Genomic DNA, 22,151 nt, shown 5'->3' with positions numbered 1-22,151 from the left:
AAATAAGTAGTTCTTGATTTACTAACTGATGGTTAGAAAATATGAGTTAGAGTAAAACATAAACGGCACTGACAGAAAGTAGTTGAACTTGTAGCAAAAACTCGGTTGCTTTAAAGTAATACAATGACATTAAGATAAAAAAGTAAACAAATATATTTTAAATAACATTATCAAAAGTAATTTCAAACAATTCATAAATTATATGTATTATGAGTGCCAAAATGAAAATTAGTTGTAATAAATGTTAGAGGCAAATAATTTCACTCATGTCCAATGCTTCTTTTATGCTTTGCAGAGCATTCATTGCAAGGTTGGAGCTAGCATTGTGCAACCCTGCATAAAGTAGGTCCAGAAAATGTGCATTATCCTTCCACATATATGACTAGCATTTCTATTCCGTGACACCAACTTACTACATTCACCATCATATATTTCAGTTTATGAACTTTCTGTTAATAAAACCTTCAAATCACTATCCAGACTCCTCTGCAATACTAGTAGACTATCAACTTTTAAAACGCTCTTGTTCAACTCACTCAATAATTCCTGATTTTTGTCTTCTCATTTTTTTTTTACATTCAACAAAAAAGATCATTTTGTTGGATGTCTATAAAAGTTATACATAGAGTATACAAAGTCATATACGCCTCTTAATTAAAGGTCAACTCACACAAATCTTTAGTAGAATTGATCAGAAAATATTGGCATATTTCTATCATTTGCGATTGTTTTTTTTTATGTTTGAGGGGATATGATCGCCAGGATGTTTCAAGATTAAAATCAACAAAACTTGATAGCGGTTAAACCACTTAGAACAAAATATACGCTGAAATGATGTTACTAGTTGCTATTGTTGCTATAGTTGATATCAGATATTGTGTTCAAGTTGCAGCATTATGTGTCTCTATTCTGTCGGTCTTTTGGCAACGTTCACTTGACTTGAGCGTTTTACCTGAGATCATGTTTTGTCGATGTTAATCTTGAAACATCTCGACAGTCAGATAATCTCAAACATCAACAACAATTTCAATTGATAGAAAAATGTCGATACTTTTTGATTGAATCTACTAAAGGTTTTTGCAAGTTGATTTTTAATTTCTAACTAGTCTGGTGCAATCTTAACAGCGCTTGCATCAAGAACGTGAGTAGTTTAGATGAAACTAATGCTCTGTACCAAAATGTTTTATCACATTGACAATTTCAATACTGAAACTATATACATGAGCCGTTTCAACTCGGCATGCAGTAGACGCACTTAAAACGTAAATAAACCATTCGAAGAACAGTTTAGTTACGGCGATTTTATTACGAGATGTAAAGTACATGTAAATAGCTTAATGTGTTCTAAGATCTTTCTGAAATCATTTCTACAGCGTTTCTGAATTTCCTTCTTTGGCCCTTTTAACCTAAACCTAACTTTTACTTTATTGACTATATTACTTTATTATATACATATATTATATATATTGCTTTATTATATATATTACTATATTTAACTTTATTGGCTACAGTAACTGTGCTATTATTTGTTTGAGTTGACAACTTTTCTCCTTCATCTTATCGCTTTCACTTGGTTTACAGTTCATGGTTACAGTGATTTTACGTTGAATTACTTTTATTTGCTACATTATTATACATTCAATTTCAATAGAGTATTTACACTTTTTTTTAACAAGCTCTATGCTAAAAAGAAAAAGCAACTAGACAAAAGTTCTTCGTGTTTTGTGAAATTAGAAGGTTTGCGTTATGGGAGCGTCTACTGTAAACAAGTTTTTCAACACAAATTAAAGATTACTGGCGCATTCGCATCTCATGGAGAGCTAACAACTAAGAGATTCTACTGATATGTAAAATGATATTATTATCTGCACACGTTTGTTTGTAATAGCAAACAAAACTTTGTCCGTGAAACATTCTGGGAGTGAGCTAATAGCCAAGATCCAATATCCATCAATTAATAACAAGCGTTATCAGTGACAGCGCAGTTTGTCTATTACCAAGTACAAGACAATCATTCTACTAGTGCCAGTCTACTATTAGCTAATCAATCACAGAGCAGACTCATACTAGTTGAATGAAATACAATATCAAATGTTTAATGGAGTCCTCCACCTAATATATGGTCGCTTAGCTGAGAAAGGTATTTTAAACAATATATGTCAAACTACTTCATTAGAGTCGCCAACTGTGGCCCTTTCTTTTGTTTTTGTTTTATGGTTCCTGCATGGCATAATTGAAAAGCATTTCTATTTAAAATGAAATTATTGCTAATAAAATAATATATATGTAGGGGCCTACAGATAATTTTCAGGATTGAAAGCTTCATGATATTTATTTTAGATGTATAGAAAAGATGAAAACTGGTTCATGAACCTCTAGCAAACAACAGCTCACAATCCTTAGAGGTGTTGGCACCTCTAAGAGGTGTGGGTACCCCTTAGAAGTGTGGGCACCTCTCAGGGGTGTGGGCACCCCTTAGAGGTGTGGGCACCTCTCAGAGGTGTGGGTACCCCTTAGAAGTGTAGGCACCTCTTAGAGGTGTGGGCACCCCTTAGAAGTGTGGGCACCCCTTAGAGGTGTGGGCACTCCTTAGAGTTGCGGGCACCTCTCAGGGGTGTGGGCACCCCTTAGAAGTGTGGGCACTTTTTAGAGGTATGAGCACCCCTTAGAAGTGTGGGCACCTCTTAGAGGTGTGGGCACCCTTTAGAGGTGTGGGCACCCCTTAGAGGTGTGGGTACCCCTTAGAGGTGTGGGCACCCCTTAAAGGTGTAGGCACTCCTTAGAGGTGTGGGTACCCCTAAAAGGTGTGGGCACCCCTTAAAGGTGTAGGCACTCCTTAGAGGTGTGGGTACCCCTTAGAGGTGTGGGCACCTCTTATAGTTGTGAGTACCTCTTAGATGTATGGGCACCCCTTAGAGTTGTGGGCCCCTCTTAGAGGTGTGGACACCCCTTACAGGTATGGGCACCCATTAGAGGTGTGGACACCCCTTACAGGTGTGGACACCCCTTACAGGTGTGGGTACCTTTAATCAGGAAGCCTTAGTTTCAACATTGATCTTTAACAAGAGGTATGTAATCCTTGTCGGGATTAAAAATGGCATTACAGAGGAATCAGCTAAAAAGTTTTCAAATCTCAAGTACATCAACATATTTACTACCATATTTCATCTCTGAACACTTACTAGCCTGATCGGAGCTCTTATAGATAACTAAATAAGATTTTTTTCTCGTTGTTGTACGTATTTGTATTCCGATCACACTACTAATTTTGTGATTTTTATGTTTTTTGAATGTTTTAGCTTTTATAGAGAATCTAGGATATTCACTCCTTACACGTTGAAGTCCTCATAGGACTACTAGAGTGTTCAACCTTTCTTCAACTAGAGTAATTAATAACTTCGTATGGGTGTCACTTAGATACTTAAAGTTATTAAAATATTACAAGAATTTGACCAGAGGTTTCAAAGCTATAAACATGACATATTGCTTAAAACTTTACTGCTGAAGTAAGTAGATGGTTAAGGTATTCCTGCTAACTCTACCTCCATGAGTTGAAGACTATTAAAGTATTCCTAAGAACTTTATTTGTATGAGCTAAAGGTCATTAAGGTATTCATTTTAGCTACACTTATATAAGATGAAGACCATTGAGGTATCCCTGTACACTTCACTTTTATAAGATAAAGAACATCAAGGTGTTTCTGTGAACTTTACTTATATACGAGATAAGATGAAATCCATTAAAGCATTTCTGTAAACTTCACCTCTATAAGGTGAAATCTATTAAGGTGTTCCCATAGATATAGTAAACCATATATCTATGGGAATACTATATCTATGGGTTTACTATATCTATGGGTATTCTTGTAAACTTTATCTATATGATATGAAGTCCATTAAGATATTCTTGTAAACTTTACCTATATAAGATGAAGTCCGTTGAAGTGTTTATGTGAACTATAACACCTAAGTTGTATTAACCTCTGAAATGGTTTAAACTTGACCATCAGGTAATTACAGTCATTGTGATGTTCCTTAAGCTCTTCTTCTATGGCATTTGTCAAAGTACTTAAGAATATAAAGCCGTCATCAGCTGTAATAACCTTCACCTCAATGGTTAACCTAAAGGTAGCACCAACATATCTTAGAGCCATCAATGTGTCACAAATACCTTTACCATGAATGTCGGAGACAGAGTCAAGTGCAAGATTTGATGAATAATCCGAAGAGAGTTCGATTTCATCATCCGTGGGCTCAAGTCAAAAGTGACAGCCTACACAGCGATGAATAAAGCTAAAAGAATTCATCAACCTGAGAGCAATAATAAAACTCATGCATTATCTATCCATTGAATTGCTTTACATCATAGCATGCAACTCATTCAGTCTACTGATAGCAAATTTGAGTAAATATTGTTATCATCATAGAAAGATATAGGGCATGTCTATGGTAATTCGCCTTGGTGTCTAGTCTAGCCTGTAGTACTTTTAACTATACCTCTTAAATTGAAGTACTTCCAATATCTTTACCTCCAATAAGAGCCTGTTCGTTGGTCTGTTTGAAGCCATGCTAAGAGTGTTAGAAAAAAATATTGCACTACACGGGAATTGAACTCAGATATTAGGATTATTGCTACCATCTGCTCCACATGATCACCTTTACACACCTAAAAATAATTGCGCTATACTAGGTTTTATTATTATAAACCTAGTATAGTTTTATAATAATAAAACCATACTGGGTGTCGAATTGAAGCCAAATTCAAATTCTAAGCCAAGCCCGTAACAGCTGCGCAACTTAACCACCTTTACACATCTAAGAATAATTATAGACATACTTATTACGCATGATGATCTCTCTTGGCACACGATACTGCCAGCGTACTAGGCTTTTCTATAACAAGAGCTGTCTTCATCTTATCTGTAGCATCGGCTGAGAGTTTGAAAAAAAATATTGCATCATCATGGATTTGAATTACATACTTTCAGTTTGGCAGACCAACACTCAAACACCTGCACCGGTCAACCGCCTTGTTATAATTTAGAATAATTGTGGGATTAGTTATTACACCTGCCAATTTCATAGGACACTCAAGACAGCCAGGGTACAGTTTACATAAACTTCAGTGAAGATATTCAGTACTAAGAATTTTGGCACTTTATTCAGCTCCGTGGAAAACAAGGAACTCATTTTAAAACTGTTAGCCAACATCAAAGTAACTTCAATGTTTATGAATGTTAAGGGGAAATAAGAGTGATGAGTTGTCAATAATAAGTATTTTCCCTTGTTATGAATATAGCCATAGGGTTTATTTTGGTGGTATCAGCTTTTGGAGCAAGCAAGAAGGCTTATGATGGTTAAGGGAGGTCTGTGTTTGCTTTTTATTTACAGTTCGACGTCTATGAGATACTCAGAATATAGTTTGAAGTTTGAATTTGTATTTACAGATTGATGTCTATGAGATACTCAGAAAAATATTTCACTATTGCATTGGTTAAAATATATGTGGTGCATTTGAAAATGATTTATCGCATGTGTTAGACCTGATCAATATTTTTCACAGTTCAGGATCAATACAGCAAATGAAGATAATGTTGCCTCGATTATTACATTTGCTTAAGGGCAAACAACTACGGCATTTTATATCACTCTATTATAGTTAGTACAACGGCAGTTTCATGTGCTCTGAGAGGTCATCGTGTATAACCAGTTATACTTGCTCAGTGCTTGGTTGTAAAGATCGAATAATCAAACTAAATTCATGTGCGGAACAATGTTATTTTCCTAAAGCTCTTAGCGTGACTTCGAAGAGACATATGGATGAACTCGCACTATAGTAAAGACTGTTTGGCTACATGAACTGACAATACCATCATTGATGGGTATTTTAGATAATTGCTGTAGTGACACACCGATGCTACAAAATGATGTGTCACGTTGACAAATAGTCCAAGGCAAATTATTTCACTCATGTTCAATGCTTCTTTTGTGCTTTGCAGAGCATTCATTGCAAGATTGGCGCTAGCCCTATGCAACCCTGCATAAAGTAGGCCCAGAAAAGTTGCGTCTATCCTTCTACATATATGACTAGCATTTATTCTGTAGACACCAACATACTGCATCCATCATCGTATGTTTCAGTTTATGAATTTTCTGTTACTACAAACTACAATTCGTTATCATGACTCAGTTTGAAGAATTGACCTCAGTTGTCTGGAGATAATGACGTCCTTGCTACATTTTTATTGCTGTTATATAAGGAGTATCAGCATATGTACTATCAATCAGGGGTCAGCAACATCTTTTCTTTTAACTATGTCTTTCACATTTGAGTGTCATAATGACCAGCTTCTTCATTAAAATGAGATTTTTGGCATTTCAAAAATAGGAAGTTTCGGCAAAAAGGCAAAATTCGTGTCGTGAAAAACTGTTATCATACAATGGAAAACTTATAGTCAGTTACAGATTTTTGCAATTTGATTTGACCAATTGGGTGCAACCTGACTGCAAATGAAAAATTAGTTTTTTATGCAGTAGTGTCATATATGCTCAAAATAAAATCAAAACTAGAAAATCAACCGGTGAACTAAAGAAACAAAACAACATTTAGTTTTTACACTCAACTCCTCCAATGAAAATACCTTTCATAAGCTGAATTAATATCAGCTCAAGGCGTGGACTTCACAAAAACCTTTGGTAATAGTTCATAACCACCAATTTTGTAGCGATTTTAGTCTAATCTTGCACTCAAATGATCAGACTATGACTTACAGAACCAAAAATCAAAAACACTTAGTTTTAGATACATCTTTCTATGAAATATTTGTTTGTAATAAACGACAGACTTTATACATTTGAAAATATTCTTCATGATTCAGTTAATTTTGTTAACACAGTGGTAGACTGACCTTCTCACCAAAGTCAACGCTCAAAAAACTTCAGGTACCTCACCTAATACATACACCCTTTGTTACTCTGTATAGCTCTATGTGTTTTATTAAAGTTTTGGCAAAGGTTATCCGTGTTATAATACTGGGCAGTGAAAAGTTCTCTTTCTCACTCTCTTACACTATACCAATTACTGTAAACATTCCTTCCAACCAAACAATAAATAGGATTTCTAACACCATTTCCTAAACCACAAAGTTTAAATCTCTTCTGGCACGCCATTAAAATTGCACTGCAGCTTATAAAGTATTATTAAGAGATAATAGACTGATAAATATCACGCATGGTTGATGAAATACACGCTGGTGCCCTTGGTAGAACCTTCTAAGAGACGGTCTATTTCACAGGTGGCATTGACAAACTCAACTCAAAACAAAAACATATCGATTAATATGGCCACTACTCTACAAGTTTTCTGGATTATGAGAACTTATAAATCTATGATAAATAAGTCCTTCCGTCATTCGCGGTAACCTCGCTGTGACAGGAAGGTCGGATGAGATTAATATGGGCTTCATTAAGTTCTAGTACCAGACTAAATCCTAATCTTTAAGCTATAAAGGCAGATGCTTGAAGAATCGTCATGTCTTTAGGTCAATGTTCACATACCATTATATGCACATCACTTTTTATGTGTGTACATGTGTACATGTACATGTACATGTGTACATCACTTTGTATGTATTTTGCTGTACACGCAGATATTTCATTTGTGTAACAATGATACACGCGAAGAGTCAGACTTTCTGGTAAGAAAGTGTTAACAAATTGCAAAACCGCCCAGTTATAAAGTAAAGGAACCTACATGTAGATGGTTTTTCCTTTAGAGGGTGCAGATATCTGAAGATGAATATAAACTTCCTACTTCTACTAGATATCTTAAAGATCAATTTACAAAAATTCTGGTAAATTTTATCAGAAAGTATTGCTATTTTTCTATCATTTGCAGTTGTTTTTGATGTTTGAGATAGTCTGTCTGCCAGGATGTTTCAAGATTAAAATCGAAAAAACTTGATCGCGGTTAAAACATGCATTCAAGCAAAAGAGCAGTTATGATTTTTATATTTGCAAAGAGACCAGCAGAATTAAAACGTGTAACGCTGCAACTTGAACACAACAGCCTACATCAATAACAAAAGAGACAAACAGTCGAGCAATTAGTGACGCTATTTTGGCATTTATTTTCTTCTGAGCATTTCAAACATGGTCAACTTTTCTCAATTTTGATTTTGAAACATCCTGGCAGTCAGACCAACTCAAATACCAAAAACAATCACAAATTATAAAAAACTAGTGATACTTTTTTATAAACTCTACTAAATTCTGAGTAAGTTCATTTTTAAGTCTCTATAACTTAAACCAAACTTTGATAATCGTTTTAGTTTGTTATGCAATCTTTTGCCATTTTAGTTCAAAATGAAGCTGCAGTCAACAAGCTATCAACATTATCATCTATTACAGTTTGCTTTCAAAGGGATATAAAGCCTCAGAATTAAAACAAAAGCCTCGTAAATGCGTATATCTCAGATGGAGATATGGAAGTTTGTAAAACCAGGGGTTAGGACTTGAAATATCAGAATTTTTCCTGTCTTATAGATGAGTGATTCAATTTTTTGTGTTCCGAACCATGATCAAATCGATCATTTCTGAACATAGAAAATACACGTTTCATTCCTATAATAATATGTTGCACAACTGTTTTGGCCTAGAAAAACCAGAACTTTATGGCTGAAGCTGTTCTGTTTAGTTCAAAAGTTTTTGGCTTCGGCTTCTGATGTCAGAAGCTCCACTTTAGTGTCTGTAGCCATGGTATCAGTCTGTATTTTAATAAGTCTTTAACCAAAAGGTAAAGTAGGCATATTAAAGCCTTTAAAATTTTATCTATAATTCAATAGAAAACTTTATAGCTGCATAGTTGGAATGAAACTGCGCTACAAAACTAGTACTTGAAGGTAGCACCCAAGCCTTAAACATTTCTGCTTAGCTATTCCTAATTAATAATCAAATTTATGGTAAGAACAACAGCCTTTAGTGGACTGCACACTGTTAGTGAGTTGGCACTATGTACTAAATACATGTTGCGCTCAGATTGCGCATATTATACTAAACGTGTATTATGGATACGGAACTTTCCAGAACATTAGAACTCTTTAAAGACTCCATCTTCGATGCAAGTCTCTTACTGGCTGAAATAAAAAATATGTTTTTATTTTAAATAAATTCAAAGTATGTTTGAGTTTGTTTTTGGAGAAAACGAGAAAGAGAAAAAGGTCAAAGGTTAATGCCTCGGTGACTCTCAAGATTGTTTTTAGCTTCTAGCAACTTCAGTACATGAGTTACTCCGCAAGTAAGTCACCAGCAAGTTTGCATGTCAAGACAATTTTTCTAAAGTTACAAGTTTTGGCAAAAATACGGCATAGCTTATTACTCGCTATCCAGCACTTGTATTATGCTTGTACACTTTCCAGCACTAGGTTTCTTGCTGACCTACCCTGAGATTTGGTTTTGTTCAGGTTTCCTTTAGACCCACTCCATCGTTTTACTCTTTCTGCAAAAGTTGTGGGAGCCGACGGCTCTGTCGGAGAAGACGGTGTGTCAATCAGATCCAAGCTATGAGAAAACTGTTTGCTCATTTTACGGTGGTTTTGGTTCTTATCAGTGGCGACAGCCATTGCGGGTGGTTCCTCAAATCGAAATGGTCCCATTTATTGTCATAGATAACCAAGTTAACCAACTGTTGCAGAAGTACCGCAGTTCTGTCTTGAGATAAGCCGAGTTTAACCGTAAATGAATGACAACTTTTTTTTCGTGGAGTATATTGAGTGGTTGCGACAAAATATATTCTTGTTTATATCTGGCGCAGTGAACTGTTTAAGCTTATTTGATTTATTGGGGCAGAGGCAAGCATGCATTAAATCCCCTCCTACCTGCGCACTCATTCCATAAACTGGTTCGACCACAAAAGGAAACCAAAATAACCTCAGTCGTCCGTCCGAATGAACTTTTCCTCCCTTTGGTGAGCCTGTCAAACTTTATGAGGTCTGGAGTGCTTATCCACTAAACAGGCCTCTAGCCTGAATCATCACTTGGCAAGCATACAAATTCCATTTCATGTAAAATTAATAAATCAGTAACATATTGGCAAACAAACTTAATTTATATACAAAAATTCTTACAAAGTTTATTGCCACCTGCTTATTATTGTCATTATGAAAGCCTATCCACATTTCCTGCAACCTATATACAACTGTCGTGGTTCTAACCTATACATACCCCTGCCACCTGTATACCATTGTCATAAGTCTAACCTATGCATATCCCCTTATCATTTGTATACCACTGCTGCGGCCCTAACCAATGCATGGTTCCTGCTTCTTGTATACCATTGTTGCGGTTATAACTCATGCGTGGTCCTGGACACCTGTACACCAAAAGACCCCTAGACCACTTTAGTAAAGGTTTTTAATGCTAATTTGATTTAAAATAATATGTGATCGTATCATAGCTATAATACAGGTACGTGTACAGGTATCAAGATTTTTATGTACCTAAGTAGGTGCTTTATGACTTACTTTAAAGTATGTCTACTGATCAGCTGTCAACACAGTCGCAAATGGACAAATAAGGATAAAGCTCTAGATTATCGTTTATGACACTGAGAGAAGACAATTCCAACAAAGTGCATGACATTAGCTAATAGCCAAGGTGTATTTATTTAAGACTAGCTTATTCTCAATAGTGCAGATAAATAAACTAAAGACCATCAAACACAATGTTTCTGCTGATTCAACTTAAAAAGGTTTAATCAGAAATCATTACCCCAAGCAGTTAGTTGTTTAAAAGATATTTGTGTCTCATTTTAAATGATAAAAGGAAAGGAAATTAACTTTGACTAGCAAAGATTTTAATTAATGGTTGTGAGAGTCAGCTTATGAATAACAAGAGGATAAGAGGAAATGAGTATTTAATAAATGCTTCCTTAATAAGTAACATTTTAGTAACAGGTCTTTAGGCACAAATTCAATGTTTTCTATTTGTTTTCATCACTTGAAAGTAAAAATTTGATAGTGTTTTTAATCTATAAGCTTTCTTAAATTTAAATTTGTTAAGATTTATATCTTTAAATTACAAAGACAGCAGAACTCAATTATGTGGCTAGTAACATAAAAAAGTCCCGCCAAACTGAATTTTAAAAATTAGATGAGTAAAACTTCTTTCTGTCCGCTATTATGGCCGTTTTTAAATTCAAATTAAAAACATTGTAATATCACTAAAAAAAGGCTAAAAAACCAAAAACTGTTAATGTGCAGTTTAGATCAGTAATAGTAAAAAGATGCATTTTAATAAATTTTTAAAAACTTGATACGAAATGTAGAAAGTACCCATAAAAAGTACCCATAAAAATATCTCATAAAAATCCCTTTTTGTTAACTTTTATCCTGTTTACATTCAAGAGTGCGGAAGTAGCGCTATCTTTATTTAGCTAAAGAATGTTCAATTTAGTTCTTTGAATATAATAATTTTTGTAAAAAATAATTATTTTGTGCATATGGCTCATCGTTTTTAAAAATCTACAATAGAAGAATGAAACTGTCATATTTTTCTCTAATCTATTATGTTATTTTAAGATTCAATAAGAAAAGTATTATGTTCTGACAAATTTTCATTTTGATTTTTTGCAAAACTCAGTTTCTAAGCCAGGTTCACTGAACAGTTCATGAAACAAAAGAGACTGCTTACTGAATTTTTTAATCAATGCTAATTCAGTTTTATACGCAGTTACAATTGGAAGTTCAGTATGCTATTAGTAGAAAATAAACCTTTAACAGAAACAAAACCCTCTTGTCATTCACATGTTTTATCAGTGGCTCATTACTTGTAAATGATATTCAACTTTAACGTATCGAATTGTTTCAACTAACCGCTACGGCTATGAAATGTAAATAGTACAATCTAGTGGTACAGAGACTATTCAGTTTATTGGTCTTTTCACCATAAAATATACCACTAAAATGCTGCTGGTTAACTTATAGCAACTAAAGAATGACTTATAGTTGTTGACAAAGTTGTTTTCAGCCTTTTTGGTTTTTATCTCATACAGCTCACGGTTATAGATAGTTCTGAGTTCTCTACACTTTCTAGTTAAAGGATTCATTGTGTCAAATTTTAAAAGATTTTATCAGAAAATAATTATAGTTATTGTTTTATCATTTGAAATTTGGTTTTTGGTTTTAGGTAATTTGATTGCCAAGATGTTTTAAGATTAAAATCAGTAAAACATTATCGTGGTTAGAACACTCAAAAGAAAAAGATCTGCGTAGACTTTTTTAAAAATCCTGTCAGTAGTTGTGCATATACAGTAATTTATAAGTGACAAATATAGGCTCATCAGCATTGGCTACCTATACGTCTAGGCAACTTTTAAATCATTTGAGAAATCTATAGCAATGTATCTGAGGCTATATATGTAGTTTTATTCTGACAATCCTGAGTAAATAAAAAATAAAATATATGTCAGAAGAGACGCTTAATACGGCGACTTGAATGCACTGGCACATATCATAGCTGGAGGGTCAAACAGAAAACAGGACCACTGGCGTTGTTTGTGGAGACATCTTTTTTGAGCATTTTAACTGTGATCAAATTTTGCCAATTTCAATCTTGAAGCATCGTGGCAGTCATAACAACACGCAAAATTTCAAACGATAGATAAATATTGAAATTTTTCATTAGAATATTTTAACTTTAGTGTGAGTGTCAGTGACATAGTCTTTCTGCATCTTGGACAGAACATTCATAGTCTGTGTAGACAGTGATCAAACTTACATGTTAGAAGCAGAGTCTGTTATCTGATTCAACATCGATTTAGAGACCAGAAGCCTCTTTAATTGTACCAGCACCGTGGCATGGGTGTCAGGGTGGCCTAGTGGTAGCATCTTTGCTATCATTTATGCAGTTTCTAGATTGGTCAGTCTTCAACTCGGCTTTGAAAAGACACCGTTAAAATATATGCTGGTATGTTTACCTCTTAGTTCAGGAGCTGTTTGTGTTAGTAGTCTAACATTCTTCAGAGGTAAAATACTAGTAAATACTGGTACTTCCGATAATTGGGAGATGAGATTGGCACCTATACAGTGTTTACCACTCAATACAACATAATCTTCTCTATCAGTATTTCTAGAAGCTAATACCATCATTAGCAACTCATATATAGCATTAGGTCATTGTAGCCTAAAATCTACACATTCCGCACTACTATTTCTACTCAAATAGTTAAGAATTAAAAATTCTGAACTGGTAACCTGCGGCCAGCTGTCTGCGCCAAAACGTTCTGTGCCACAATTCGTTACGCCAAAAGGTCATTTGCCAAGACGTCTGTGCCAAAACGTCCCATTCCAGACTTTTTTGCAATGTCCTCACCAGAAAGATAATTGTGTTGACATTCTGCTGGTAGTGTACTAATGGTGCCTACTATGATAGAGTAAGAAGATTTTAGATAATTGTTGTCCAAGATATTCAGATCTCCAATCTGCCTGACCATCCATTACATTTGGACATCCCCAAAATACCACTATTCCTTATACCAGACACAACACTTCGCCTGTTTACATTATAAAACAGCGTTATGCAAAAAGAGCTTATGCACACGAAATTACTATGTTGGAAGTGGCAAGATATATAACATCCATCCTTTCAACAACTTAGTTACTCATGCAACCATTAAATGATATTCACCAAGCACAAAATAACAAGCCAAGAGATTCAAAATTGGAAAAATATCTACTTTCTAAATGTCAAAGTGTAAAACTAATAGTGCCAAGTGATGATAAAAGCAGTAGTTGGTTATCTGGCCATGTGCATAAGTTGGTTATCTGGCCATGTGCATAAATTGGTTATCTGGCCATGTGCATAAGTTGGTTATCTGGCCATGTGCATAAGTTGGTTATCTGGCCATGTGCATAAGTTGGTTATCTGGCCATGTGCATAAGTTGGTTATCTGGCCATGTGCATAAGTTGGTTATCTGGCCATGTGCATAAGTTGGTTATCTGGCCATGTGCATAAGTTGGTTATCTGGCCATGTGCATAAGTTGGTTATCTGGCCATGTGCATAAGTTGGTTATCTGGCCATGTGCATAAGTTGGTTATCTGGCCATGTGCATAAGTTGGTTATCTGGCCATGTGCATAAGTTGGTTATCTGGCCATGTGCATAAGTTGGTTATCTGGCCATGTGCATAAGTTGGTTTGCTATGCAAAATTTCTTTCAACACACATAATTTACTTTACTATAATATTTTTTATTTTTTGTCTCATTTTTGAATTACTGTAGATTTAAAGATGACTTTGCACAAAATTGTTGTGGATTTGATCAAAAAAGTATCAATTTTTTCTATCAGCTGCAATTGTTTTTGACGTTTGAGGTGATCTGATTGCCTGGATGTTTCAAGATTAAAATTGATAAAATTATCACGATTAAAAGGCTTGGATCAATCAAAAGCATGATTGCAACGCGTATAATCGCAAACTGACAGAATAGAAACGCGTAACACTGCAAGTTAAATGCAATAGCCGATATTTTCTATAGCAACAATAACAGATAGTGATGTCATCTATAACAACAATAACCGATAGTGATGTCATTTATAGCAAAAATAGCAGATAGTGATGTCATCTATAGCAACAATAACAGATAGTGTTGTCATTTATAGCAACTATAACAGATAGTGATGTCATCTATAGCAACAATAACAGATAGTGATGTCATCTATAGCAACAATAACAGATAGTGATGTCATCTATAGCAACAATAACAGATAGTGATGTCATCTATAGCAGCAATAACAGATATTGATATCATCTATAGCAACAATAACAGATAGTGATATCATCTATAGCAACAATAACAGATATTGATATCATCTATAGCAACAATAACAGATAGTGATATCATCTATAGCAACAATAACAGATAGTGATATCATCTATAGCAACAATAACAGATATTGATATCATCTATAGCAACAATAACAGATAGTGATATCATCTATAGCAACAATAACAGATAGTGATATCATCTATAGCAACAATAACAGATAGTGATGTCATCTATAGCAACAATAACAGATAGTGATATCATCTATAGCAACAATAACAGATAGTGATGTCATCTATAGCAACAATAACAGATAGTGATATCATCTATAGCAACAATAACAGATATTGATATCATCTATAGCAACAATAACAGATAGTGATGTCATCTATAGCAACAATAACAGATAGTGATATCATCTATAGCAACAATAACATATAGTGATGTCTTTCTATAGCAACAATAACAACTAGCAATGTCATCTATAGCAACAATAATAGATAGTGATATCATCTATAGCAACAGTAACAGATAGTGATATCATCTATAGCAACAATAACAGATAGTGATATCATCTATAGCAACAATAACAGATAGTGATGTCATCTATAGCAACAATAACAGATAGTGATATCATCTATAGCAACAATAACAGATATTGATGTCATCTATAGCAACAATAACAGATAGTGATGTCATCTATAGCAACAATAACAGATAGTGATGTCAACTATAGCAACAATAACAACTAGTGATGTCATCTATAGCAACAATAACAGATAGTGATGTCATCTATAGCAACAATAACAGATAGTGATGTCATCTATAGCAACAATAATAGATAGTGATATCATCTATAGCAACAGTAACAGATAGTGATATCATCTATAGCAACAATAACAGATAGTGATATCATCTATAGCAACAATAACAGATAGTGATGTCATCTATAGCAACAATAACAGATAGTGATATCATCTATAGCAACAATAACAGATAGTGATGTCATCTATAGCAACAATAACAGATAGTGATGTCATCTATAGCAACAATAACAGATAGTGATGTCATCTATAGCAACAATAACAGATAATGATATCATCTATAGCAACAATAACATATAGTGATGTCTTTCTATAGCAACAATAACAACTAGCAATGTCATCTATAGCAACAATAATAGATAGTGATATCATCTATAGCAACAGTAACAGATAGTGATATCATCTATAGCAACAATAACAGATAGTGATATCATCTATAGCAACAATAACAGATAGTGATGTCATCTATAGCAACAATAACAGATAGTGATATCATCTATAGCAACAATAACAGATAGTGATGTCATCTATAGCAACAATAACAGATAGTGATGTCAACTATAGCAACAATAACAACTAGTGATGTCATCTATAGCAACAATAACAGATAGTGATGTCATCTATAGCAACAATAACAGATAGTGATGTCATCTATAGCAACAATAACAGATAGTGATATCATCTATAGCAACAATAACAGATAGTGATGTCATCTATAGCAACAATAACAGATAGTGATGTCATCTATAGCAACAATAACAACTAGTGATGTCATCTATAGCAACAATAACAGATAGTGATGTCATCTATAGCAACAATAACAGATAGTGATGTCATCTATAGCAACAATAACAGATAGTGATATCATCTATAGCAACAATAACAGATAGTGATGTCATCTATAGCAACAATAACAGATAGTGATGTCAACTATAGCAACAATAACAACTAGTGATGTCATCTATAGCAACAATAACAGATAGTGATGTCATCTATAGCAACAATAACAGATAGTGATATCATCTATAGCAACAATAACAGATAGTGATGTCATCTATAGCAACAATAACAGATAGTGATGTCATCTATAGCAACAATAACAGATAGTGATATCATCTATAGCAACAATAACAGATAGTGATGTCATCTATAGCAACAATAACAGATAGTGATGTCAACTATAGCAACAATAACAACTAGTGATGTCATCTATAGCAACAATAACAGATAGTGATGTCATCTATAGCAACAATAACAAATAGTGATGTCATCTATAGCAACAATAACAGATAGTGATGTCATCTATAGCAACAATAACAGATAGTGATGTCATCTATAGCAACAATAACAGATAGTGATGTCATCTATAGCAACAATAACAGATAGTGATGTCATCTATAGCAACAATAACAGATAGTGATGTCATCTATAGCAACAATAACAGATAGTGATGTCATCTATAGCAACAATAACAGATAGTGATGTCATCTATAGCAACAATAACAGATAGTGATGTCATCTATAGCAACAATAACAGATAGTGATGTCATTTATAGAAACAATAACAGATAGTGATGTCATCTATAGCAACAATAACAGATAGTGATGTCATCTATAGCAACAATAACAGATAGTGATGTCATCTATAGCAACAATAACAGATAGTGATGTCATCTATAGCAACAATAACAACTAGTGATGTCATTTATAGCAACAATAACAGATAGTGATGTCATCTATAGCAACAATAACAGATAGTGATGTCATTTATAGCAACAATAACAGATAGTGATGTCATCTATAGCAACAATAACAACTAGTGATGTCATCTATAGCAACAATAACAGATATTGATGTCATCTATAGCAACAATAACAGATAGTGATGTCATCTATAGCAACAATAACAGATAGTGATGTCATCTATAGCAACAATAACAGATATTGATGTCATCTATAGCAACAATAACAACTAGTGATGTCATTTAGCAATTATTTTTCTTTTGAGCATTTAATCATGATCACTTTTTATCAATTTAAATCTAGAAACATCTGGCTGTCAGATCACCTCAAACATTAACAACAATCGCCGGTGATAGAAAACTATCGATACTTTCTGATAAATTACACAACAATTTTGCGCAAGTTCATTTTTCAAGGGCATTCACTGGTGTAAATGAGGCTAATATCCATCTTTTATACATGTTACGCCGTTCATGCCAAAACTTATACAAAAGCAAGTGACAAGCCAAATAGTTTACTAGCTTTAATTTCAATCATGTCCACCTCTCTAATCTTCACTACAGTCATCTATCTGTCACAGTAGCAACAGGAGGAGGTTGGGAAAAGGTTGCATTGATTGGGATTTGAACTCAAAACGTTAAACATGGCAGCTCAACACTATCCCAACTGTGCCAATAAAACATTTACTAGCAACCCAGAATAATTAGCTCGTATAGTTATGATGTTATGCCGTTATGCTGTTATGACGTTATGACGTTATGACGTTAATACGATGGGAGTGTCTCTCTTTAATTATCTTCTCTCATAGCACACCATATTGCTGTGATAAATTTTTACTGTAGTAAGAGCGATGTCCGTCAGCCCGTTTGTCCAAAAAACAACAGTTTGGCTTAACTGCTTGGCAGTCTAACGAACCCACTAATCAATCATCTTCCAGCATTTCAGAAAAGTTTTACCTACGGTTATTCCTTCCAGGTCATTACTGGCACACCAGACAATCTCTCACTGCACTCCACACTGTCAGACTCCTAATCACAATTAATTAATCACTTGCTATACTAACCAAAGCTGTAGAAATGTTCCAATCTAGCTGAAGCCACAAAAACCATTACCTATCGGCATTAACGTTAGTTTTAGAAAATGAGATTATTACCTACATCAGATCAGAATTAATTGTTGTACTTCTACACAAATGGTCAGTTTTGTGAGAAATTTTAAGGTTTTAATTTTAAAATTTAAAATTAAATTCTAATGTTAAACACAATATTTAACCATGTAACAAGGTTAGTTAGTTCACAACAGAAGCATTTGTAAAAAGAAAAAAAATTTTCAATTGCATTTCAGAGCCACCAACCAGCTTTCGATTAAACTAAGATCTTCCTCGTATTATTGCAGGTGAAAGGTCGAATGCTCTAGTTTTTATAGCCATTTTATCAGACTCATTAACTAGCTACTAAAAATGTACGTTTTGCAAAAACTCTTATGTTCATCATACTATTATTCGGTTGAAAGAGAACCAATAATGTTATTCAGTATCACAATGTTTTTTCTAGTTTTCCATAAAGTAATATTGGAATAATTTGCACTCCAAAATATTTTGAATGTCGTAAAGTAAATGCCAAGAGCCTTGTACGATTATATCAAGGATGAATAATTCCAATACTGTTTTATGCTGCTCCAGCTTGGTATAGCTAAGTTCCACAACAATCAACTAGAGAAGCATCAAAGCCTCTGCCTCGGTATCATATACTCATGGATATAATCCTATACTAAATGGTTGTATACGGCAAACATCACAAAGCCAAACAGCTACATATCTAGAGTTGATCTGTGCAAAATGCGTGCTCAAGGTTAAACACACTCCACAACATCATTTAAGCTGTCATATCTCTACTCACCAGTCCTCCAGGTAACACTGTACAAGATTGAGTGACACATTTGATATGCGCTGCCACACTACACTGATGAGCAATCTACTATTTTATTCTTTCCTTCATTGACAGCGATCACCTTTATTATATTTTCTATGACCTCCTTGCCCTAGTGCACTAGTTGGGAATAAAGTTCATATCCATCTTCCAAACAGAATTGGCAAACTGGCTAAAATTTACTTTGTAAGTCATTCTAAACTTACACATACTGAGTTTCTACTCACAAGACACGCTTATCTAAGTTTTTGTAAATAAGAATATCTCAGGCAGATGTCTATTTATGGTTAACCAATGGTAAGTGAGCTGCTATATAAATTTAGCCAGTACTATGCGTTGTCCACTCATCAATTTTCATCAATCATATATTCCCAGTCATATTGAACAATCTTGTCTGAAAGCAATCAATTATGCACTTTTGAACTAGTCTGCCAAATATAGGCGGAGTTCTTTGCCAGATACGAAATTGTGAAACCACTCTCATTTGTCAGACCTGCGTTCTCTGAGCCTTGCTGACAGGTGCTTGGCATCTAGTAATAAGTGTTTTATTATATATCGCTTAACGGCTTAGTTTCTTTATACCAAACTTTTGCAGTGCAAAAACAGGAAGTTAGCTACATTTAGCTTAAGCCTCTAGTTCTTCTCACCCAACTTGCATAGCTGAAACAAAAACTTATCTATACTTGTCATCACGAAAATAAATTGCGACAAAAAATTTAAGTTTTTAAACTCATTTTAGCTTCGAATGTGAACAAGTTTTCTATTGGCTCAATGCAAGCAGATGATTGTTTCCTCTTTTGTTCAAGTACAACACACAATAATATAATTGACCAACTATTCACTAATCAGAAACATTTTTGTACAAAACTCACTAGAGCCATACTAAGTGGTTCTTGGCCATATGCAAGTGTTGAGTTGAGCCGCACTCTGCGACTTGAGGCACTCAATGAGTTATTTTAATATTCATAATAAGCTGCCAAGCAGTCAATAAAAAATGCCTATAGATTTTGCAAATTTACCTCATATTCCTGAGTATATTATTCCAACGAATAATCTTTCCGAATCTTTGCATCTTCTTACTCTGCTTATGCTAAATGTTTACTTTATTTCAATTAAAGGTTTCAAGATGTTTCATGGTTTGTGTCCTCGTTTTTTACTTGACACTACAGATTCTCAACTCATTTCAACTTATGTGATATGAATAAATTGCAGACAATTAATAACAATTATTTTGAAAATATCATTGCCAGCTGCTTTAGCATTCTTCCACCTAATATTTGTTCACTTAGCAGAGAAAGGCATTTTAAACGCTATTGTCAAGCTATTTATTCAATTTTAATAAATAACTGTTGCCCTTTTTTCTGTTTATCTTTTACTATCGTTGTAGGGCATAATTTGAAAAAACAACTTGAAATTTGAAATTTTATTTAAAATGAAATTATTGCCAGTAAAGTGATATATATATATATATATATATATATAAATTCAGAGCAAAGAGCTGTCATCTAAAACTGAAAATTGTGACAGTTAAAATCAATCTTTAAATCATGGTCCAAAATAGTTCAAGGAGTTGGTCTTCCTGATTCTACGCGCGAGTAAACTCAACTGCGTAGTTTCATTTTGATTTTTTGAACTTTCAGTTTATGGAGGATTACGAAATTTTGGGAAACTTGTCTGTTATACATTATTATTCCAATTCTGAAGTTTAACATCAATTAGCTAATTAATTTTTGAGATATTGCTATATGACTGGAGGCGTTTTTAACCAACTAAAGAGGGAAAAATGAGTGCTGACAGAGTTTTAGTTTCTAAAGATACGCTGACTAACTCTGATAACAAATAATACAAAATAGACAAAACTAGAAAACTTCTCTACAACAAAAGCTTTACACAAAAACTATTTGTTTTTCTATTCATAAAAATTACACACTCTATCAGGTTGGGCGCTTCGCAATCAGTAGGCTTCTTCAGTTACCTCTAATACGTTTCTTTAAAAGCTTGCAAAAAACTTTTTACTTTATTTTATTAGAATATTTTTGTTGCAGAAAAAGTAGTTTTATTCAGCTCTTTCTACAAGTTTGAAGCTTTAATATATATATATACGATTAAACAAGGGTTGTGCTATTTCAGGTGCTGTCAGTCAATAGAACGTTGTAAGTACGATCTAGAATCAGGAGTTCTGCTTGTGTATGCAAGATGAGAAGTGAAAGTGTTAGTTTTTGAGAGAAACTGTTGATATCCTTAAAATAAACTTTCTGCTACTGGTATGCCGTTGAAATCTTTTGCTCATTTTAAGCCACCAGCCACCAAGTCATTTGTCGGTGATATCAACTTGCAAAAAACTAAAATCAAAGTTGGCAGGCGTGATTGAACTATATATATAGAACTTTTTGGTAATTTGTCAAGGAATGTCACAGCCTGTTAGCTAGAGTTTTTTTTAACATTTTAGTTAACAAGTGATTTATTTACCATGTCAATGTGCAAAAAGTGTCGCCCTGTTTTGGCAAGTGTCATTGAATGCTATGTGACATTTTCGCAAAATTAGCATTGCTTCAAACGTTGTCACATTCTCATAACTGCATGGCGACCACTGACCTTTGCACAGTACATATTGACAGCTTAAGGACACGCATATATAGTACACGCAGCCATGGGTTTCAATTTTAGTTAGAGAGAAGCAGTCGCATCAATCAAATTAGTATGCCGCATCGTTAGTATATCGCTTTCTGTAGTAGAGTTTGCAAAAGTTGAAATTATAAATTATTATGGCAATGCTTGGGATTGCTTTCACTTTCACCGCAAATTGTTTTACAACAAAAATACATGAACACATTCAT

At 34.1% G+C, this 22,151-nt stretch overlaps 1 protein-coding gene across 2 annotated transcripts in view; it reads right to left on the bottom strand.

Moving 5' to 3' along the window:
• Positions 1–22,151, bottom strand: part of LOC137396152 (ras-related protein Rab-27A-like) — a 51,942-nt gene that overhangs the window by 22,043 nt on the left and 7,748 nt on the right. The window contains exon 1 of one of the 2 annotated variants that reach the window (XM_068082304.1): positions 9,440–9,757. The exons of the other annotated variant lie outside the window; for it this stretch is intronic. Coding sequence (XP_067938405.1) covers positions 9,440–9,653 — 214 coding nt within the window. The 5' untranslated portion in view covers positions 9,654–9,757. Of the gene's footprint in view, positions 1–9,439; positions 9,758–22,151 lie in introns of those variants that run through there. 2 annotated transcript variants of the gene reach the window in all.

Source organism: Watersipora subatra, chromosome 5 (assembly GCF_963576615.1).
Source record: "Watersipora subatra chromosome 5, tzWatSuba1.1, whole genome shotgun sequence".
Classification (NCBI taxonomy): Eukaryota; Metazoa; Bryozoa; class Gymnolaemata; order Cheilostomatida; family Watersiporidae; genus Watersipora; species Watersipora subatra.
Note: the sequence above shows the minus strand (reverse complement) of the source record. Positions and strands in the feature narration are given on the sequence as shown.